The sequence below is a fragment of the Dendrobates tinctorius genome, unplaced genomic scaffold (assembly GCF_039654945.1).
Source record: "Dendrobates tinctorius isolate UK_male_01 unplaced genomic scaffold, ASM3965494v1 ptg000035l, whole genome shotgun sequence".
In the NCBI taxonomy this organism is placed as follows: domain Eukaryota; kingdom Metazoa; phylum Chordata; class Amphibia; order Anura; family Dendrobatidae; genus Dendrobates; species Dendrobates tinctorius.
The window spans coordinates 10608923-10630154 of record NW_027361703.1 but is presented as its reverse complement, the minus strand read 5'-3'; the positions used below and the strand labels follow the sequence as shown (position 1 = coordinate 10630154).

The 21232-nt window shown below is 43.7% G+C and overlaps 1 protein-coding gene across 2 annotated transcripts in view; it reads left to right on the top strand.

Annotated features, from left to right (window-relative positions):
* The window catches only part of CNTN1 (contactin 1), a 323390-nt gene that overhangs the window by 131203 nt on the left and 170955 nt on the right, over positions 1–21232 (top strand). For both annotated transcript variants that reach the window (XM_073573262.1, XM_073573261.1), the window contains one exon: positions 12221–12344. In XM_073573262.1, coding sequence (XP_073429363.1) covers positions 12293–12344 — 52 coding nt within the window. In that variant the 5' untranslated portion in view covers positions 12221–12292. The remainder of the gene's footprint in view (positions 1–12220; positions 12345–21232) is intronic.

Genomic DNA, 21232 nt, shown 5'->3' with positions numbered 1-21232 from the left:
TCTTCTCTAGTGTTAGGAAGCTATTTGATTAGTTTACCTTCCGTTCCCTTATCTAGATCATTTATAAAAATGTTAAGCAACACTGAGGCCAGGCCAGAGCCTTGTGGTACCCCACTTGAAACACTTTTCCAATTGGACGAGCAACCATTTACCACTCTTTGAGTATGACAACTGAGACAGTTACAAATCCACCTAACAGTAGCCTTGTCAATCCCATACTTGGTTATTTTTTCAATAAGGAGATACTTTATCAAATGCTTTGCTAAAGTTGAGATATACCATATCTGCTGCATTTCCCTTATTGACCCAGTCAGTGATTCCATCACAGAATGAAATTAGATTAGTTTGGCAAAACTTGCTTGGTACAAAGCCATGCTGGCTCTGGTTAATTACTATATTCTTATTCAAGTATTTACATACATGCTGTTTAATAATTTGTTCAAAGATTTTTCCTGGTATAGAAGTAAGGCTCACTGGCCTGTAATTTCCGGGCTCAGACTTTTTTCCTTTTTTGAAGATAGGGACAACATTTGCCCTTCTCCAATCTTCTGGGACTTCTGTTTTCCAGGATTTTTTAAAGATTCTGGCTAGTGGTTCTGCAACTTCCTCGCTCACTCTTTCAGTATTCTAGGATGTAATTAATCTGGTCCAGGGGATTTAAATTCATTTAAATTAGCTAAGTGTTCTCTCACCATTTGTTTTTGGATCCTTTTATTGCTTCGATGGCACCGTGAAGATCAGTTGATGTCTCATTTGCTTTCTTAGAGTACACAGATGCAAAATAGGAATTTAAAAGATAGATCATATACATCAATATATACTGCTCAAAAAATCAAAGGAACACTTAAGCAACACAATGTAACTCCAAGTCAATCATACAACTGTGAAATCAACCTGTCCAGTTATGAAGCAACATCGATTGTGAATCAATTTTTCCTGAACTTATGCAAATGGAACAGACAACAGGTAGAAATGATTAGCAAGACAACCACTATAAGGCCGGGATCACACATGCGAGAAACACGGCCGAGTCTCGCATGTTAATTTTCGGGAGTGGAGCGTGCGGCTGCATAGCAAGATATGCAGCTGAACGCTTCGCTCCTGAGTGCCGGCGGCAGTGCTGGGTATTAACATGTGAGGCTCGGCCGTATTTCTCGCATGGGGTGACTATAGACCATTTCTCTGTTCTCATTCTTTTTGGCTGTTTTGGTCACTTTTGCATTTTATCATTGCTCTCACCTATAGAGTAGCATGAAGCAAGTTGCTGAGGCTGTTCTGCTCATGCAGGATGGCAAATCAATGAGAGCCATGGCATGAAGAGTAGCTGTGTCTGTCAGCACAGTGTCCAGAGAATGGAGCAGATTCCAGGAGACAGCGAGGGGGATGTAGAGGGGCAACAACCCAGCAGCAGGTCCTTTGTGCAAGGAGGAAAAGGAGGAGCAGTGCCAGAGCCCAGCAAAATGACCTCCAGCAGGCCACTAACATCCATGTGTCTTCACAAACTGTCAGAAACAGACTCCATGAGGGTGGTATGAGGACCCGACGTCCACAGGTGGGTGTTGTGCTTACAGCCCTAAATCATACAAGGTGATTGGCATTTGCCAAAGAATGTCAAGATTGTTAGATTCGACATTGGCGCCCTGTGCTCTTTATGGATGAAAGCAGGTTCATGCTGAGCACATGTGACAGATGAGACAGAGTTTGGAGACGCTGTGGAGACCGATCTGCTGCCTACAGCATAGACTAGAATGACCGGTTTGGGAATGGGTCTGTAATGATGTGGGGAGGGATTGCATCCAAGGGCCTCACAGACCTCTATGTGCTAGCCATTAGGTAGATGAGATCCTCAGACCCATATTTTTGGGGACGGCGTAACGCACTAAATAATAATAGTAAGTGTGTTCGCCACCCGGGGTCCACCGTGCAGAAGGTGTTACGCTGCTGCTATGTAATGGCAGACGAACAATATGGCGGTATAATGCACGCGGGTTGAACGTCACCCGGAGTGCGCTGGGCAGTCTCTGTTACTTCACAGAGGCGCCGAGGCGTTAAATACAAAGACCGAGCCTGTTGACGTCACAGGACTCAGCGGAATGCACACACGGTATATGGTCACAGGACTCGGGCCCAAGACACAGGGTCAGCATCCCTCTTGCGTATGGCGTCGCAGACGCCAATAAGTACTGCTGACTGCAGCACGGCGACAGACTGCCGCTGTACGACAATGCCCGGTAGCAGGCACACTGTCTGACACTAGTACCGTGGATGATATGTACTGTGGCCTGTAGCTTGCCACTGACTGGCGCTGACTCTATCACTAGTTCCCTATCCACACACATAATATCAGAGGGAGGGGAATCTTAGTCATTTGCAAGTCCATGCATCCGTCATCATTCACACAGGTAGCAACTAGAGTCTATACTAGCGCATGGCCGAGCAGCCATGCGAACCTTTTATAGCCGGGACCTTACGGAAGCTTCCAGATCCCTGAGATGGACCAATCAGATCTGGAGAAGGACCTGTGCATGTGACTCCCGATCTCCAATGGGAGATCGTCTCGTGAGCATGCTCAGTAGAGCGAAGGAAGGACTTAGCCTCTGAAGTGGCTTGCTGCTGAGCAGCCTGCGTTGCTATTGCTGGCCCAGAGGTGGCAGCAACAGCCAGACCCACAGAGCAGGTCTGAGCAGAGCGTCGGGAACGACAGGGCTGCTGAGCAAGCTCCTCTGCGGTCGATGGAGAATGGGAGACCGCTGAATGCAAGGCTCTGGATTCCTGCTGTGCCGCTGCAGGAACCCGACACCTAACACATAGTGAGACCATATGCAGGTGCAGTGGGCCCTGAGTTCCTTCTGATGCATGAAAATGCTAGGCCTCATGTGGCTGATGTGTGTCAGCAGTTCCTGCATGATGAAGGTATTGATGCTATAGAATGAACTGCCAGTTCCCTAGACCTGAATCCAATCGGGCACATCTGGAACTTCATGTCTCATTCCAACCACCAATGCCAAGTTGCACCGCAGACTATGCAGGAGTCGATTGATGCTTTAATCCAGGCCTGGAAGGAGATCCCTCAGGAGAACATCCGCCGTCTCATCAGGCGTTGTAGGAAGGTCATACAAGCACGCGGAGTCCACGCACACTACTGAGCATAATTTGCTTGTCTTGAGGAATTTCCACTGTAGTTAGATCAGCATGTAATTAAATTTTCCACTTTGATTTTGAGTATGAATCCAAATTCAAACCTCCATGGAATATTAATTTTGATTTACATTGATCATTTTTAAGTTTTAATGTTCTCAACTCATACTACTATGTAATGAATAAAGATTTGAAACTGGAATATTTAATTCAGTGATATCTAGGATGTGGTATTTTAGTGTTCCCTTTATTTTTTGGAGAAGTGTGTGTATACAGTATATATATATACAGTACACACAAATAAATAAAATCTATATACACTGTTCAAAAATAAAGGGAACACTTAAACAACAGAATCTAACTCCAAGTAATCAAACTTCTGTGAAATCAAACTGTCCTCTTAGGAAGCAACACTGATTGACAATGAATTTCACATGCTGTTGTGCAAATGAAATAGACAACAGATGGAAATTATTGGCAATTATCAAGACACCCTCAATAAAGGAGTGGTTCTGCATGTGGGAACCACAGATCACATCTCGGTACCAATGCTTTCTGGCTGATGCTTTGGTCACTTTTGAATGTTGGTTGTGCTTTCACACTCGTGGTAGCATGAAACAGACTCTACAACCCACACAAGTGGCTCAGGTAGTGCAGCTCATCCAGTATGGCATTTATTGTCAAGCTACTGTTTTCTCTTTTTAAATCGTAATGACAACCCAAAACATCCAAATGACCCTGATCAAAAGTTTACATACCCTGGTGATTTTGGCTTGATAACATACACATAAGTTGGCACAAATGGGTTTGAATGGCTACTAAAGGTCACAGCCTCACCTGTTACCTGTTTGCTTGTAATCAGTGTGTGTGCATAAAAGCTGAGTGAGTTTTTGGGATCCAGACAGACTCTTGCATCTTTCATCCAGCCACTGATGTTTCTGGATTGTGAGTCATGGGGAAAGCAAAAGAATTGTCAACAGATCTATGGAAAAAGGTAGTTGAACTGTATAAAACAGGAAAATTATACTAAAAGATATCCAGGGAAATGATATTGCCAGTCAGCAGCGTTCAAACTGTGATTAACAAATGGAAAATCAGGGGCTCTTTAAAGACAAAACCATTATGGAGTTATGAAGCGTAGCTACCAGGGAATACATATGTAGGCTGAATCTAATACACCGATATCTTTGGCTTTCTCCTTTTCCAGCACCCTCCCTATTTTTCCTTGTCTGTATTCAAATCACATAGTACTTTAATCCTGCACAGTGCCCCTGACAGTAATAATTCCCCATCTATGTCCTGTACAATAATAGTACTCTTAATTTATGCCCCACACAATAACAATGGTCCCTTGGTTTCCCTACATATTAATAGTGCCCCCACAATGTCTCCACATAGCAATATTGCCCACTTTGTGCATTTACATAATAATAGTGATTCCTCTCTGCTTCCACATGTTAATAGTGCCACATTATGCCTTCACATTGTAATATTGCCCACTCTATGATTCCACATAGTAATAGTGACCCTATCTCTGCCTCTACATAGTAATAATGCTTTTATGTTGCATCCAAATAACAATAATGAGCCTACTATTCCCTAAACATAGTCATAATGCCTCTACTATGCCTCCAGATAGAGATTGTGTCACCTCTGTGCCTTCACTTAGTGATAATGTCTTATGTCTCCACACAGTAATGGTTCACCCATTGTGCTTCCACATAGTAATAATGTCCATATTGTGCCTTCACATAGTAATAGTGCTCACCCTTTACCTCCAAATATTAATAATGCCCCCCCTCACTCTGCACTCACATAGTAATAATGGGTCTCTCTGTTGCCTAACATAGTAGTAATACTCCTATTGTGCCTCCATATAGTAATAATGTCTCTACTGTCTCTACTGTGCCTCCATATAACATTAGTTCCTTCCCCTTAAACCTCTAACAACATTGGGCACACTGATATATCCAATGTCGGCCTCCTGTCTCATGAATTGATCCTACATCTTTGCCAACAGATGTTGGCTGCCTCTAACAGCCATGAGTAGAGCAGAGCTGTGCCCAATGCTATTAACCTGTTAAATTCCGCTGTCAGCGGAAATTATAGCTTGTTCTAACCGCCCATTGGCACCCCCATGAAGCAATCTGTTGAAGACCCCCATGTCTGTCATGAGAGCACTCTACATTGTAAAAATACCCCCAATATGTCTCTGCTTATTAATAATACCCCCATTATGTCTACATATAGTAATAATGTCCTTATTATGCCTCCATATTGTGATATTGTCCCGACTGTACTTCCTTCTAATAATTCCAACATTGTGTGCCTCTAGATAACTGTTTCCTCTTCTCCTTCGTTGAGTCCTACCCAGCAGTAAAAGAGAAAAACTGGTACTTGCCCTCTACATGACACTGACCACTGACAATCTGCAGGTCTGATCATCCGGAGTCCTTCGACAGAAGCAGAGGAAGGAGCCTATGACTATTTTATCTGAAACATGGATAATAGTAGAAGATGCAGGCCAATGCCCATCTGGTCTATTCCAGAACTTGCACTGACACTCACTGATACACACATGTACAGGAGAGCAGCTTCATGTAGTATGCGCTGTAGCAGTTTTTTAGATTCCCATTAATGAGCAGCTAAACATCGTGCATGTAACACAACGGTGGTGACAGACTCTGGTTCGCCAATCATGTGGATTCCCTAAGAACCAGGCCACAGCCATCGCTAAAGAAGCAGTAGCATCAACCATTAAACAGGTTTATACTTTTTACAAGCCATTTAGCAATCACTCATCGTAGCTCCCTCTTTTTATTCCAGAGATGACAAATGTATTTTATACAGTGATATTATATTATTATTGCTATACTGGTATGATTGACCGGGATATTACTCACATCTTAAAAATAATAACTCAGCATCCTTATCCACTTGCTGCTTGCTCTACACTGCAGATGACTGATTTCCCCTGTTTATTCTCAGAATGGAAGAGTTGTTTTTTAAGAACCCTTGACAGATGTAAAGGGTGATGTAAAAACCCTCCGGTTCAGAGAGAGTTGCTAGGTAACATGGAGCTCGTAGATGCTCCCTGCTGAGTTACATATGCGGGAAACAGTTGTCATCCCTATTCTGTTATATGCAACGCACTGTACCAGTCAGCAGGTTCTCGACAAAACGGGAAATGGAACAGGACAATTTCTAACATGCGTAAGTATCAGCCACTCATGCTAATAGCAAATTGTATGCACTGATTACAATGGAAACTGACTGATAAAATTAGACCTTTACTCTATTTTTGGATCAGTGCTTATCTCGGGATCAACTTCTGAAGGATATTCACAGTGCAGAAAATAAGCTGTCTTTTTTTGCACACAGAATATTGGACTGGTGCCTTCTTTCTAACTCGCGCTAGCATATAGCATCTATTGATTATCTTATGCAAGAGGATTGGATGCCGTTTGCAAAGCACCCTCGGCTCAAACTCTGCTGTGAGCGTGAGCCGAGTGTCATGTCACTGTCATCCGAGTCTCTCGTACACCTCTTCATGGATCAGGAGCGAGTGTCTGACTGCATCTCACCCCACTCAAGATCAACGTGAATTACATCGGTCATGGGCTACGTTCCCATGATCCAGAATGAGCAGCGCTTTGGATGCAGAGTATTTTTGCTGTGTCCAAAGCCCTGTCTTCTATTGAATGCAGGTAAATCCACATATATTCACTGAACCATGCGGATTTACCACATCCAATACATTCTATTGATTACATTTCTAAATTGACATGCTGTGGTCCTGAAAGACGCACCACATGTCCGTCTCCACGGGTGATCCACCGGTGAACATAATCGCATTGTGGACAAGGGATTTCTAGAAATCCCATCCACTATGCTGTAACATCTGGACGCTGCGGATTTGACTCTGCATAAGTACACAGAGTCAAACCCGCAGCAGTTCCTGAATATGAAAAAACCTCACTGAACTGTACCCTGTGTGTCTGTCTATCTATCTATCTAGACAAATGTTTCATCAAACTTTATAGTGTTGACATTTCTTCTCCTGAATATACTGTATATAGACAAAAACAGGGCAAAACACGACATGTGAACATACCCAAATATTTCAACCACTATGTTATAAAATATATGTATTGCATACTTTGACCTTTGTGTCCTTATTGTGCTTGCCACTGGCTGAATCACACGCCTGAGAATTATTTTGTATGCTAGCCACTATCTGGGTATATGATTATTATTAGTAATACATCTTTTCATGCCTTTTTGACATGATTATAGGTTACACCACAAATAGTAGCCCAAATGTTCGACCTGCCAAGGGCTTGTAGCCAATGCATGCAAATATAGCGATGAGCATAAATGTGCTCAGGCACATCATGTACAGGGCTCTGTTAATATCTGAGCTATCACATGTTAGCAAGGCTTACTGCTTGTGTGATGTGAAGAGATTACCATGGAGTAGGTCACACAGTAATTAATGCCAATGTAAAATTAATTACTAAATTGACACCAGGATGATAATGAAAGAAATGCTCTGAATAGACTTGGCAACAAATGACAGTCAACCCATGAATCCAATCAAATTAGACTCTTCCATCTGACTGATTCATCGAAATCAACGCCTCTAAAATCTAGTGACTGCTTTTAATCATTGGGGTAAAGCTTTTTGCGTAAATTTTGGATATTTCTGCAGCTCGTCTCTTTCCAGGCATTGAATGCCAGCTTGGAAGTATAATTGAGATGTAGTTGGACAATTAGAGGGTTCTTCGCACAGATAGTATTATTAGCTATTTGAATGTGAACATAAAAATACAACCATAATTGGTAATTATTACAGAATTGGAAAGCATCTATTGTAGAAACTCCACCTCAGGGATTTATTGGATGTGCACTTTGTATAGTGTTAATTTCTTACAGATTATATACAGTTGTGCTCAAAAGTTTACATACCCCGGCAGAATTTTTGCTTTCTTGGCCTTTTTTCAGAGAATATGATTGATAACACCAAAACTTTTTCTCCACTCATGGTTAGTGGTTGGGTGAAGACATTTACTACTGTGTTTTCTCTTTTAAAATCATGACAACCTAAAACATCCAAATGACCCTGATCAAAAGTTTACATACCCCATTTCTTAATACCGTGTATTGTCCCTCTATCATCAATGACAGCTTGAAGTCTTTTGTGGTAGTTGTGGATCAGGTTCTTTATTTTCTCAGATGCTAAAGCTGCCCACTGTTCTTGGGAAAAAAGCCTCCAGTTCCTGTAAATTCCTGGGCTGTCTAGCATGAACTGCGTGCTTGAGATCTTCCCAGAGTTGCTCAAAGATATTGAAGTCAGGAGACTGAGATGGCCACTCCAGAACCTTCACTTTGTTCTGCTGTAGCCAATGACAGGTCAACTTGGCCTTGTGTTTTGGATCGTTGTCATGTTGGAATGTCCAAGTACATCCCATGTGCAGCTTCCGGGCTGATGATTGCAAATTTGCCTCCAGTATTTGCTGATAACGTGCTGCATTCATCTTTCCTTCAACTTTGACCAAGTTTCCTGTACCTTGTAGCTCACACATCCCCAAAACATTAGCGATCTACCACCATGCTTTGCAGTAGGAATGGTGTTCCTTTCATCATAGACCTTGTTGACCTCTCTCCAAATGTAACGTGTATGGTTGTGACCAAAAAGTTCAATTTTGGTCTCATCACTCCAAATTACCTTGTTCCAGAAGTTTTGAGGCTTGTCTCTGTGCTGTGTTGCCTATTGTAGGCGAGATACTTTGTGGCATTTGCACAGTAATGGCTTTCTTCTGGCGACTCGACCGTGCAACCTATTTTTCTTCAAGTGCCTCCTTATTGTGCATCTTGAAACAGCCACACCGCTAGTTTTCAGAGAGTTCAGTATTTCAGCTGATGTTATTTGTGGGTTTTTCTTTGCATCGCAAACAATTTTCCTGGCAGTTGTGGGCAAAATTTTTGTTGGTCTACCTGAGCGTGGTTTTGTTTTTACAGAGCCCCAGATTTTCCATTTGTTAATCACAGTTTGAACGCTGCTGACTGGCATTATCAATTCCTTGGATATCTCTTTGTATCCCTTTCCTGTTTTATACAGTTCAACTACCTTTTCCCGTAGATCTGTTGACAATTTTTTGCTTTCCCCGTGACTCACAATCCAGAAGCGTCAGTGGCTGGATGAAAGATGCAAGAGTTTGTCTGGATCTCAGAAACTCACTCAGCTTTTAGCACACACGCTGATTATAAGCAAACAGGTCACAGGTGAGGATGTTACCTTTAGTAGCCATTCAAACCCATTTGTGTCAACTTCTGTGCATGTTATCAGGCCAAAATCACCAGGGTATGTAAACTTTTGATTAGGGTCACTTGGATATTTCGTGTTGTCATTATGATTTAAATAGAGAAAACACAGTAGTTTGACAATAAATGGCTTCACCCAACCACAAACCATGAGTGGATAAAAAAAGGTTTGGTGTTATCATTCATATTCTCTGAATAAAGGCCAAGAAAGCAAAAATTCTGCCGGGGTATATAAACTTTTGAGCACAACTGTATGTGGCACTTTATGGTGAGTGTGTGAGCTTGTTATGGCGACATACTTAGTAACATAGTAACATAGTTATTAAGGTTGAAGGGAGACTTTAAGTCCATCTAGTTCAACCCATTGCTAGAAGTTATTTGGCTGTAGTTTAATGGTATTTTTTTATCCTTGTTAATTACTATTATTTAATTAGGAGCTCAATATCTCTGAACTCTTTAGCTCTTGCAATTCTAATAATGTAAAAATACTCTCCTATTTTATAGACAATCGTGATTCTTGATGGTTTTTGTAAATCAAGCAACAGAGTGTGAATCATAGAAGTAAATGTAGAGATACAGTGAGCGGGCCTTTGCAAACTAAATTAAATAAATATAATACATTCTAGAACCAAGTTATTGCAAAAAAGAAATTTGTTAGTGAGTGGGGTGTTTTCCATAAAAACTAAGAGGTCATTCTGTTTAAAGGGGTTGTCCAGTCATGCTAAAGGGGCGAATTTGACATGGCGGTGAGATAAGCACTGGCAATGATATACAGTATATAGTTATTTAACATATCCTAAATGATGGGAAACATGCACAGGGTCTATCACGTTGTAAAGAGAAGAGTCCAGCTCTCCAATGGTGCCTGAGTCCAGTCCTGAGCACGGATAATGTTTCTGGAAAACACCGATAGTATTGAAGCAATTAGAGGAAGTCCAACTGCACCAACATAAAATCTTCTTTAATGGAACATACTTAAAGGGAACCTGTCACCAGGCTTGGCCGATACGAGTTACAGCCAACACCTTTCAGGGCTGATATAAAGCATTCTATAATACTGGATATCTGCCCCCAACCCAACCTAGAAGAACTGAAAAATAACTTTTATTATACTCACCTGCAGGGCGGTCCGGTCCGAGGGGTGTCGCTCTTTTTGGTCCAGTGTGTAGTTTACAGCCACACTCGTGAGAAGTACTTCAAAATATATAGTTTTATTATTCTGCACAAAAGTTCACCACAGTGGTAAATGACAAAACAGTGAAAAAGTGAAAAAATTTTTTTATCCAAGTGATTTCGACCCGAGCCCGGGTCTTTCTAAAATTCACTAAAAATAAAACAGACATCAGTATCTTATTCAAACATATGGGTGATAAAAATAAACCTCAGACAATATTATAAAAATTATAGCAACATGCATAAATAAACAAAATCAATTATAGCTTTCAACTAGTTGAAAATAAGAGGAAAATAGTGTCGCTCAATAGGTTATTCTTATAAGCGACAAGGAATAATAATGGAGTATTACAATGAAACAAATCAAAGAGATAATTTGAGCCATTTACACGCATAAAAGGTGGGGGAGTTGAAATGCCATGAAAAAAAGTAACGTGTAAAAATATAATAGATCAAAGATACTGACCAAGTATGAGTAGTAGTAGAGATGAACTGGTACCTTACATAAGGCTAGGGAACATAAAATGAAAGTAACTGCAGGGTCTGGCGGTGGGGGGATAAAAGGGTGGTTAATACATACCAGTAGGCTTCAGTTAAGGAGATAAATATGTAAATTAATACATTGGTGGTGGTGGGTTGCCTGGTAGCATCAATGGAGCTGAAGAATAGGTAAGGGAGTAATGAGTGATGATAATTCCTATGGTGTTAAGAAGGAGGAGTGGGGTATCGGCATTGAGCTCTTACCTTGTGTAATCAGGACATTCCTGAGGTGTACATGTAGTATACTATACGTCCACTGTGGAGGGAGGGTATACAATGGTGGCAGTGGTTTAAATAAGTCGCCACCTCATGTAGTTTCCAGTTGGAGACTGTTTTAAACATATCATGTGATTTATCTAATTGTATAATTGGTGTGCTTACCGGAAGTGGTTAACTACTTAAGCTGACTTTTGACATTATTTTAAATTACATGGCTTCGAAACTCGTCAGTGTTTCTTATAATTTAAGCCAATATGGATGTAACACGGACTTTAAATTTGTTCCAATAGAGAAGATTTCCTGTTCGTGCAGCTGGGCTTCTTCTCATTGTCAGAACAGTTGTGTCGTTTGCCTTCTGAAGTTTACGTTTGATAACAAAACTCTGCCATTATACATTAATAATAGTATTATAACACACTACTGTCACATTCTTTCAAAAGACAACATTTTGACATTTTCCAAAATATTAAAACTGTTAAAGATTCTATCTGCAGAATAGTTTTTTCTTTTTCCTATGAACCTGTGATAAATCTTTCCTAATGTGTTAATTTTGTTGCATAAAGAGATGTTTCCATGTAGTAATGTCATGGCTGTAGAGATAGAGTTGTAGGTGGCTGGAGTTATAGTTGGTAGAAATGTGCTAAAACTGTTTACTATCATGTAGACATGATCTATGTATGCTATAATTTTACTACTGTAAGTTTGGTTTTAGTTAGTTTAATTACGGTAGTTTAATTATCATTATCATTTACAATTATAATAACACTGTGATTGGTGAGGATTGTACATCATGGAAATTATACCTAATACTTGATTTTTCTTACAGTTGAAACCAGAACAAGTAAAGGTGGTGAACAGAAGTATTTGGTAACTTTCTTCATACTCAACTTCATCCAAAATGTGGCCTGTTGTAACGCAACTTTTATTGTACATATTCTTCTGCAGGGCAGGTAAGAGACAGTTTTAGATCTTTAATGTGTAATTCTTTAAAGGGAATCTGGCAGTAGGATTAAACTCTCCAAACTATTTATATGTGCATGACCCTGTTTCAAAGGCAAGTCCTGCAATAACTTCACATGGTCAGTCTGTTTTTCTGTTAGGCTGGGTTCATATTGCATTAGGATGTGCGTTTAACGCATCCGTTACATAGCGGCATTAACGCTATGTAACGGATGTGTTAACGCACCCATAGACCGTTATAGATGAGCGCATCGCTCACGCATGTCATAATCAGCATGCGTTAGCGATGTGCCGTCATTCTGTGACGGACCCTCGGACGCGGTCTGCAGCATCTGTGGGTCCGTAACTGCTAGCGTGATAGTTATGCGTGATCGCATAACGCCAACCAAAAAAAGGCAGCTGCGCTAGCACAGTCCATTTAACGCATACGTTGAACGGACTGCCCTAACGCAATCTGAACCTGGCCTTACTGATAAATTCATGTTTGAACTGATATGCAAATAAGATTAAGGGCTATCGTAGATCTGAAGTCTTTGTCACTCCAGCTCTAATCGACACTTAGCACCACCTCCTCATGCATGACTGATGGTTACTTTGCCTGAAGTCACACAGCAAAGAGATATCAGTCAAGCAGGAGAAAGCAAGCATTGGGTGGGGAACAGAGCTGGAGTGACACATGCTTCAGATCTAAATTGCATATCAAGTCAAACAGGAATTTCTTAGTAAAGAAAGAATGGACTGTCCATGCAAATATATTGCTGGACTTGAAAGAGCTATATGCCCATATGAATAGTAAGGGGAGGTGAAATTCTGACAAGCAGTTATGTATGTAATATAATAAATAAGAGTCTTATGCAAAGACTCTGTTTGACTATGTTGCATAAACTTTACTACTATTTCGACATTTTATTAAAATAGAAAATCCCTCAGTCTTATTTTGCTTAGCCATTTTTTTCTGAGCAAAACAAACACAGTCATTGGAATGTAGCCTATTGTAAGCCTGCAAATTGCTTTTATGTATCAATATAAGTTTATTATTTTATAAGAGAGGTTCAATAAACCAGTTCATAACCGGGCCATTTTCTCCTCTTCCTGACAAGGCACGTTTTTAGATTTTATTGTAAATGAACGTTTAATGATCATAAAAAGTGTTCTCGTTTGGATATTGTAGGGATTCGCTCTGGTAGGTAATGGCAGGGCTGCAGTAACGAGGCAACACACAGGCTTAAAGTCCAATTTCAGTGGTTTAATGTCACGTTGCAAACAGCAGATTAACAGAAAGTAAGGAGAAACATAAATATACTCCAACTTGGAGAACCACTGGTCCCAGACTCACCCCTTGCACTTGACAGGCTTAACTAAGCGGCTGCCAGGTCCGCGGCATCCGCCAGGTGCCATTCCCAGGATTGTTGAGAGTCTTGCTGCTATAGTCCTGCAGCACGGGGATCCTGTATACAAGTTCAGGCTAAGTCCAGCCAAGCTCCCGTATCTTCCAGACACACACTCACCATGTGCCCAACACCAACCTCCATTACATAGCCCATAACCCCTCCTACAAGGGAGGTAAGCATCACATGGGCTGATCACGTGACCATGACATTATTGCAGGTCCTGTCTTTAGGGAAAAACCCGGCCAAACATTAACCTGCTGGGAGAAATGTATCTCCCATTCAGTAAAACACCCTTTACTGTACCACATACCTCCCTCCTATGTTCAACCCTAAGGGGGTGGACACATGACATACAGTGAACTCTGGAGAGGGCATCTGCATTCCCCTGTAGTCTGCCTGCCCGATGTTCTACTGAAAATTTAAAATTTTGCAGGGGCAGGAACCACCTGGTGACTCGGGTATTCCTCTCCTTAGCTTGACTCATCCACGTAAGAGGGGAATGATCTGTCACCAACCGAAATGTTCTCCCCAGCAATTAGTAGCGCAATGACTCCAGTGCCCACTTGATGGCCAGGCACTCTCTCTCCACAATATTGTACCTGGTTTCAGCTGGGGTAAGTTTACGGCTTAGGAAACTAACAGGATGCTCTTCCCCGTTAACCTCCTGAGACAGCACGGTCCCGAGCCCTATCTCAGAGGCATCCGTCTGCACAACAAACTCTTTTTTGAAATTTGGAGGGATCAGGACTGGTGTACCACACAGTACCCCTTTTAACTTTGTAAAGGCCTCCTCTAACTGATCATTCCAGTGGACCATCACAGATTTCCTCCCTCTTAAGCAGTCTGTTAAAGGCGCGGACAGGGTTGCAAAGTTGGGAATGAACCACCTGTAATATCCCACCAAACCTAAAAAGGCTTTTACCTGTTTTGTTGTGAGGGGACGGGGCCAATTCTGAATTGTCTCCACTTTGTTTACTTGAGGCTTGAGAACTCCTCTCCCAATGAAGTAACCCAAGTACCGAGCTTCCTCCAACCCTATGGAACACTTCTTTGGGTTGGCAGTTAGCCCTGCTTGTCGCAGAGTGTCTATCACTGCCTGTACTTTTGCTAAGTGACTTTCCCAGTCAGTGCTGTACACAACAATATCGTCTAGATAGGCTGAGGCATAGAGGTGATGGGGACAGAGAACAATATCCATTAATCGCTGGAATGTTGCTGGTACGCCATGCAGCCCAAAGGGTAACACCTTATACTGGAACAGCCCCTTGGGTGTTACAAAAGCCATTTTTTCCTTTGCTGCCTCTGTTAGGGGTGTCTGCCAGTAACTTCTTGTGAAGTCCAGAGTTGTAAAATACTGTGCCTGCCCAAATCGCTCTATCAACTCGTCAACCCGGGGCATAGGGTAGGCGTCAAACTTTGAAATGTCATTAAGTTTTCTAAAATCATTACAGAATCGTAGAGACCTATCAGGCTTGGGTGTTAGGACTATTCGGATGGCCCACTCACTTTGGGACTCTTCTATGACCCCTAACTGTAGCATAGTTTTTACCTCTTCCGAGATGGCTTGTCGTCGGGCCTCAGGCACCCGATATGGCTTTAGTCGGACTTTGGCCTGTGGCTCCGTGACAATGTCATGTTGGATTAGGGAGGTGCATCCGGGGAGCTCCGAAAAAACATCTGTATTTCGGCTAATGAACTCCCGGACCTCCTGAACCTGTCTAGGAGACAAAGTGTCTGCAATTTTGACTGCGGGTTGGGCTTCTCCTGCCTTGCCCCGAGGTGATGGAGCCTTCTCCATCTGAAACGCAGGCAGCGGACTATCCCCACCAAGGTTTTCTCTTTCTTTCCATGGTTTAAGCAAATTAACATGGTAAACCTATTCTGGCTTTCTCCGTCCTGGCTGGTGTACCTTGTAGTCTACTGGCCCCACCTTTTCCATGATCTCGTAGGGTCCCTGCCACCTTGCAAGAAATTTGCTATCTACGGTGGGCACAAGTACCAACACCTGATCCCCAGGGCTAAAGGTTCTTACCCGAGCCCCCCGGTTATAGACCCGACTCTGTGACTGTTGTTCTGCCTCTAGGGTAGGACTGTCTCCATTCTTTCTTGCATTTTTGCAACATGTTCTATCACACTTTTGTGGGGGGTAGGTTGGTTCTCCCAGGCCTCTTTGGCTATATCGAGTAAACCCCGTGGATGTCTGCCGTACAATAGTTCAAAGGGCGAGAACCCCGTAGATGCCTGAGGCACCTCCCGCGCACAGCAAACAACAAATATGGCAATAAGAGATCCCAGTCCTTCCCATCTTTGGAAACTGCCTTTTACAACATGTTCTTCAGCGTCTTATTGAATCTTTCTACCAGACCATCTGTTTAGGGATGATAGACCGATGTGCGCAACTGTTTAACATTTAGCAAACGGCAGAGTTCCTTCATAATTTTTGACATAAAGAGGGTTCCCTGGTCTGTTAAAAGTTCTTGAGGAATTCCCACCCGCGAAAACATACCCATGAGTTCCTTTGCTATAAGCTTAGCTGATGTGTGGCACAGAGGAATGGCCTCAGGATATTGGGTAGCATAATCTAGAACTACCAAGATGTGTTGGTGTCCCCTTGCCGACTTATTGAGAGGCCCGACAAGATCCATTGCCACTCTCTCGAAGGGTACCTCTATGATTGGTAAAGGCACCAAGCGACTCTGAAAGTGAGGCTGGGGACTGGTTACCTGGCACACTGGACAGGAATTACAGTACCTTTTAAATTCTTCATGGACCCCTAGCCAATAGAACCGCTGCAGAATTCAGTCTAGGGTTTTCTTTTGGCCCAAATGGTCCCCAAGTACATGGGCATGCGCTAAGTCCATTACCAGCCTACGATATGCCTGAGGTACCAGTAACTGTTCTACCATTTCCCCACGTATTTTCTCCACTCGGTACAACAAATCTTGGTTCAGCTCAAAGCGTGGCAACACTGTAGCTGCCCCGGGTTGTTGGGGTTCCCCATTAACAAACAGTACATTTTTTCTGGCCCGGGCCAAAGTAGGGTTTCGGAGTTGCGCCCTACCAAAATCGTCACCTGCTACATTCAAGTCTGACAACTCGGGTCCCGGCGGCAAGTCTTCCACCTCTCCAGCCAATACTTCTATGGGAGAATTCTTCCCCTCCTCCACCGAAGGGAAGGTTACCCCTACCGCCAGCACTTCTTCCTCCGGGCCATCAGGTTCATGCCCTTCTTCTGGAGCATGTAACCTGGTTGCCTCTGGTGCCGGCAGTTTCTCCGTGGGTGGGACAACAGATGACCACAGCACAGAAAATAAAGGAAAGTCTCTTCCAATTATCACTTCATAATGCAAATTAGTCACAACAGCCACCTCATGGCACTGCCTTCCCGCTGGTGTGTTTATCACCACTAGTTCGGTGGGATAGTCTTTTAAGTCCCCATGTATACACAACACCCCTATTTTCCGACCCGTATACTCGCTGGTTTGTATCCAGCTGGCTCGTACCAGGGTTACAAGACTCCCTGAGTCCAATAGGGCCACAGCAGGGGTGCCTTCCACTTCAACCCAACACAAATGTTCCATATTGGGACCTTTCAGGGTGCCCATTGCACACGTCGGTTCGGCATAGTGAGACTGGCGGTACCCAAAGTTTGTGTCCATGGGCTCAGCCAGGTGGGGGCAATCAGCTCTCATATGACCTGGTTCGTGGCACCTCCAGCAGATTATGGGGCTCCTTACTTCCCCAGAAAAGTCCTAAGTGGCCCTTCCGGGCTCCGCTCGCCGAACCAGGGGTGGAGACTTAAGGAACCTTCCTGTTACCTTCCGGGGAGTCCCTCCCTGTAGCTCTTTGGTAACCCCATACCTTTCTACGAGGTCTATCATCTGCATGGCATTAGTAGGGGATGCCTGTCCGACCCATGTCTAGAGGGGGGGGCAACGCCCTCCAAACCTTATCAGTCACTATGCGGTCCAGCATGGCCGTGGGGGACAACACCTCGGGCTGCAACCACTTTCGTAACAGGTGCATCAGGTCGTAATACTTGGACCGAGCCGACTTGGAGGGGGTAAACTCCCACTGGTGTACCCGCTGGGCCCAAACTAACACATTTACCCCAAGACGTGCCATATCTCTCTCTTGACAACTGTGTAGTCCGCCCTTTGCTCCATGGGTAGGTCTTGATATGCTTTCAAAGGTCCTGGGGCCAGAAACGGAGAGATGATTTCTTCCCACTGGTCCCAGGGTAGCTTCTCTCTCTCAGCGACTCCTTCGAACATCTCCAGGTATGCCTCCACATCGTCCGACTTCTCCATTTTGGGAACCGCTGTACGAACCGCTTTCCGGACTTCATGGATTCCTCGGTTAGGTCCTTTTGCCTGCGCTGTCGTGATATGCTGTAGCAACAGCTGATCGGTTTCCTGCTGCTGCATAGCCTGCTGTCGCATGGCCTCCTGCTGCTGCTGCCGCATGGTCTCCTGCTGCTGCATAGCCTGCTGCTGCTGTGTAGCCTGCTGCTGCATAGCCTGCTGCTGTCGCATAGCCTCTATGAGCGTTTTTACCGTGGCCTCCATTTCTGGAAAGTTCCCCACCTGGGTCTGTGCCACTTGTTTCACCCAGGACATAGGCTGGGGTATAAATCAAAAATAAGAAAAACAGCCTGGCCTCACTGCGTTTGCCCGCATTCAGTCCACCAATTGTAGGGATTCGCTCTGGTAGATAATGGCAGGGCTGCAATAATGAGGCAACACACAGGCTTAAAGTCCAATTTCAGTGGTTTAATGTCACGTTGCAAACAGCAGATTAACAGAAAGTAAGGAAAAATATAAATATACTTCAGTTTGGAGAACCACTGGTCCCAGACTCACCCCTTGCACGGGACGGGCTTAACTCTCCTCCTTTGGCATCAAAGACCTCGCCCGATCCTGGATCTCCTCTTACCTTTCCAACCGCACATTCAGCGTCTCCCACTAACACACTACCTCCTCATCCCACCCTCTCTCTGTTGGAGTCCCCCAAGACTCTGTTCTAGGACCCCTACTCTTCTCAATCTACACACTTGGCCTGGGGCAACTCATAAAGTCCCATGGATTCCAGTACCACCTTTATGCCGATGATACTCAGATCTACCTCTCTGGCCCAGACATCACCTCTCTGCTCTCCAGAATCCCAGAGTGTCTATCAGCCATATCCTCCTTCTTCTCCTCTCGCTTCCTCAAACTCAATGTGGACAAATCTGAACTGATCATCTTTCCCCCATCTCACAGATCTTCCTTACCCGATCTTTCTATAACAATTGACAACATCACGCTTTCCCCCGTGCCGGAGGTCCGCTGCCTCGGAGTAACCCTTGACTCTGCCCTGTCCTTCAAACTGTACATCCACGCTCTCTCCACCTCCTGTTGCCTCCAGCTCAAAAATATTTCCAGAATCCGTCCATTCCTCAACCCTCAATCTACTAAAATGTTTGTGCATGCCCTCATCTCCCGCTTCGACTATTGCAACATCCTTTTCTGTGGCCTCCCTGCTAACACCCTTGCACCTCCAGTCCATCCTCAACTCTGCCGCCCGACTAATTCATCTCTCTCCTCGCTACTCCTCCGCTTCTCCCCTCTGCAAATCTCTTCACTGGCTCCCATTCCCTCAGCGTATCCAATTCAAATTACTAATACTGACCTACCAGGCCATCTACAACCTGTCTCCTCCATACATCTCTGGACTAATCTCCCGATACCTTCCCTCACATAATCTCCGGTCCTCCTAAGACCTCCTTCTCTCCTCCACACTTATTCGTTCCTCACCCAACCGCCTCCAAGACTTCTCCCGACTAGCCCCCATCCTCTGGAATTCCCTTCCCCAACACATCCGGCTATCAACCACACTCAAATCCCTCAGACGGAACCTTGAAAACCCACCTTTTCAGGAAAGCCTACAGCCTGCAATGATCCCCGCTGCCTCCTCACCACTACTGGAGATACCACCTCACCATCACTGGAGCTGCTGCAACCCCCCAACCTACTGTCTCCTTCCCCACGATCCTGTAGCATTTAAGCCCGAAAGGGCAGGGTCCTCTCTCCCCTCTATATCAGTCTGTGATTGTTAGTTTGTTTACTGTAAGTGATATCTCTAATTTGTATGTAACCCCTTCTCATGTACAGCACCATGGAACCAATGGTGCTTTATGAATAATAATAATAATAATAATAATAATAATAATAATAAAAATAACTAAGCGGCTGCCAGGTCCGCGCCATCCGCCAGGTGCCATTCCCAGGGTTGTTGAGAGTCTTGCTGCTATAGTCCTGCAGCACGGGGATCCTATATACAAGTTCAGGCCAAGTCCAGCCAAGCTCCTGTAGCTTCAAGACACACACTCACAATGTGCCCAACACCAGCCTCCATTACATAGCCCATAACCCCTCCTACAAGGGAGGTAAACATCACATGGGCTGATCACGTGACCATGACATCATCGCAGGTCCTGTCTTTAGGGAAAAACCCGGCCAAACATTAACCTGCTGGGAGAAATGTATCTCCCATCCAGTAAAACACCCTTTTCTGTACCACAATATTTAAATACTTTTTCCCTTTTTGTTTGCGATACATGGAACTAATATTATGTTTATATCCCTTAATTTTTTTGGCTGATATTGGGGAAAATGTAAATACTTGTCTATTTTTCAATATTTTTATTTTTACTTTTTTTTTAAATGACTAGAAAGGACCGCTAAAAACTCAATTGTGTTTCCCTCTTAGTAGAAATTATTTTTTTATTTTGCATATATTTTTTCAGTGGAGCTAACAACAGTGATTTATACTGGCAGTGCCTTTTTTGTTTTATGTGTTTATGCTTTTTTATTTTTATTTTTTAACCCCTTCACGACATTTTCAGTATATATATGTAATGGTTGGGACGTATGGTGATCACATGAAGGTGCCTGCTGTTTCCGACAGCAGGGTACCAGGACTCGTTACCACGGGAGATTTTGCCGCCTCTTCGCAACTACTATCTCTGTGATTGGCTGTTCAATTCTGAATAGACAATCACAGCGATTTCAGTGTTTCAGGCATACAAATTGACTGAAACACTGAGATAAAACTAAGATCGGTGCTGTAACAGCACCGAACATAGGCTGGAGATTAGCAACATCAGCGTCACTAGCCCCAGCACTGATTGGTGTGATTGGAGGATGACGTCGAGACGCAGTATAAATTCTGTGACTGCTCTGCACTTTCTCATTCCAGCTACAAGATGTGTGCAGAGCGGTTCACTTCTGCTGGATCTGTTGGGACTTCTGGTGCCACAGACAAATTTTGGTTCTGCCATCACTGCTCTTGCTGCTGTACCTGTTCCTGTGAGAAGAAAGGTGAAAGAAGACGTTCCTGATCCTTTCCTGACCTATTCCTGTCCCCAGCTTTTTCTTAATCCACTTCAATCACCTTATCTCCCATTTTACCCCCTCCCTAACCCCTTCCCCACCCCTTCTGCCACC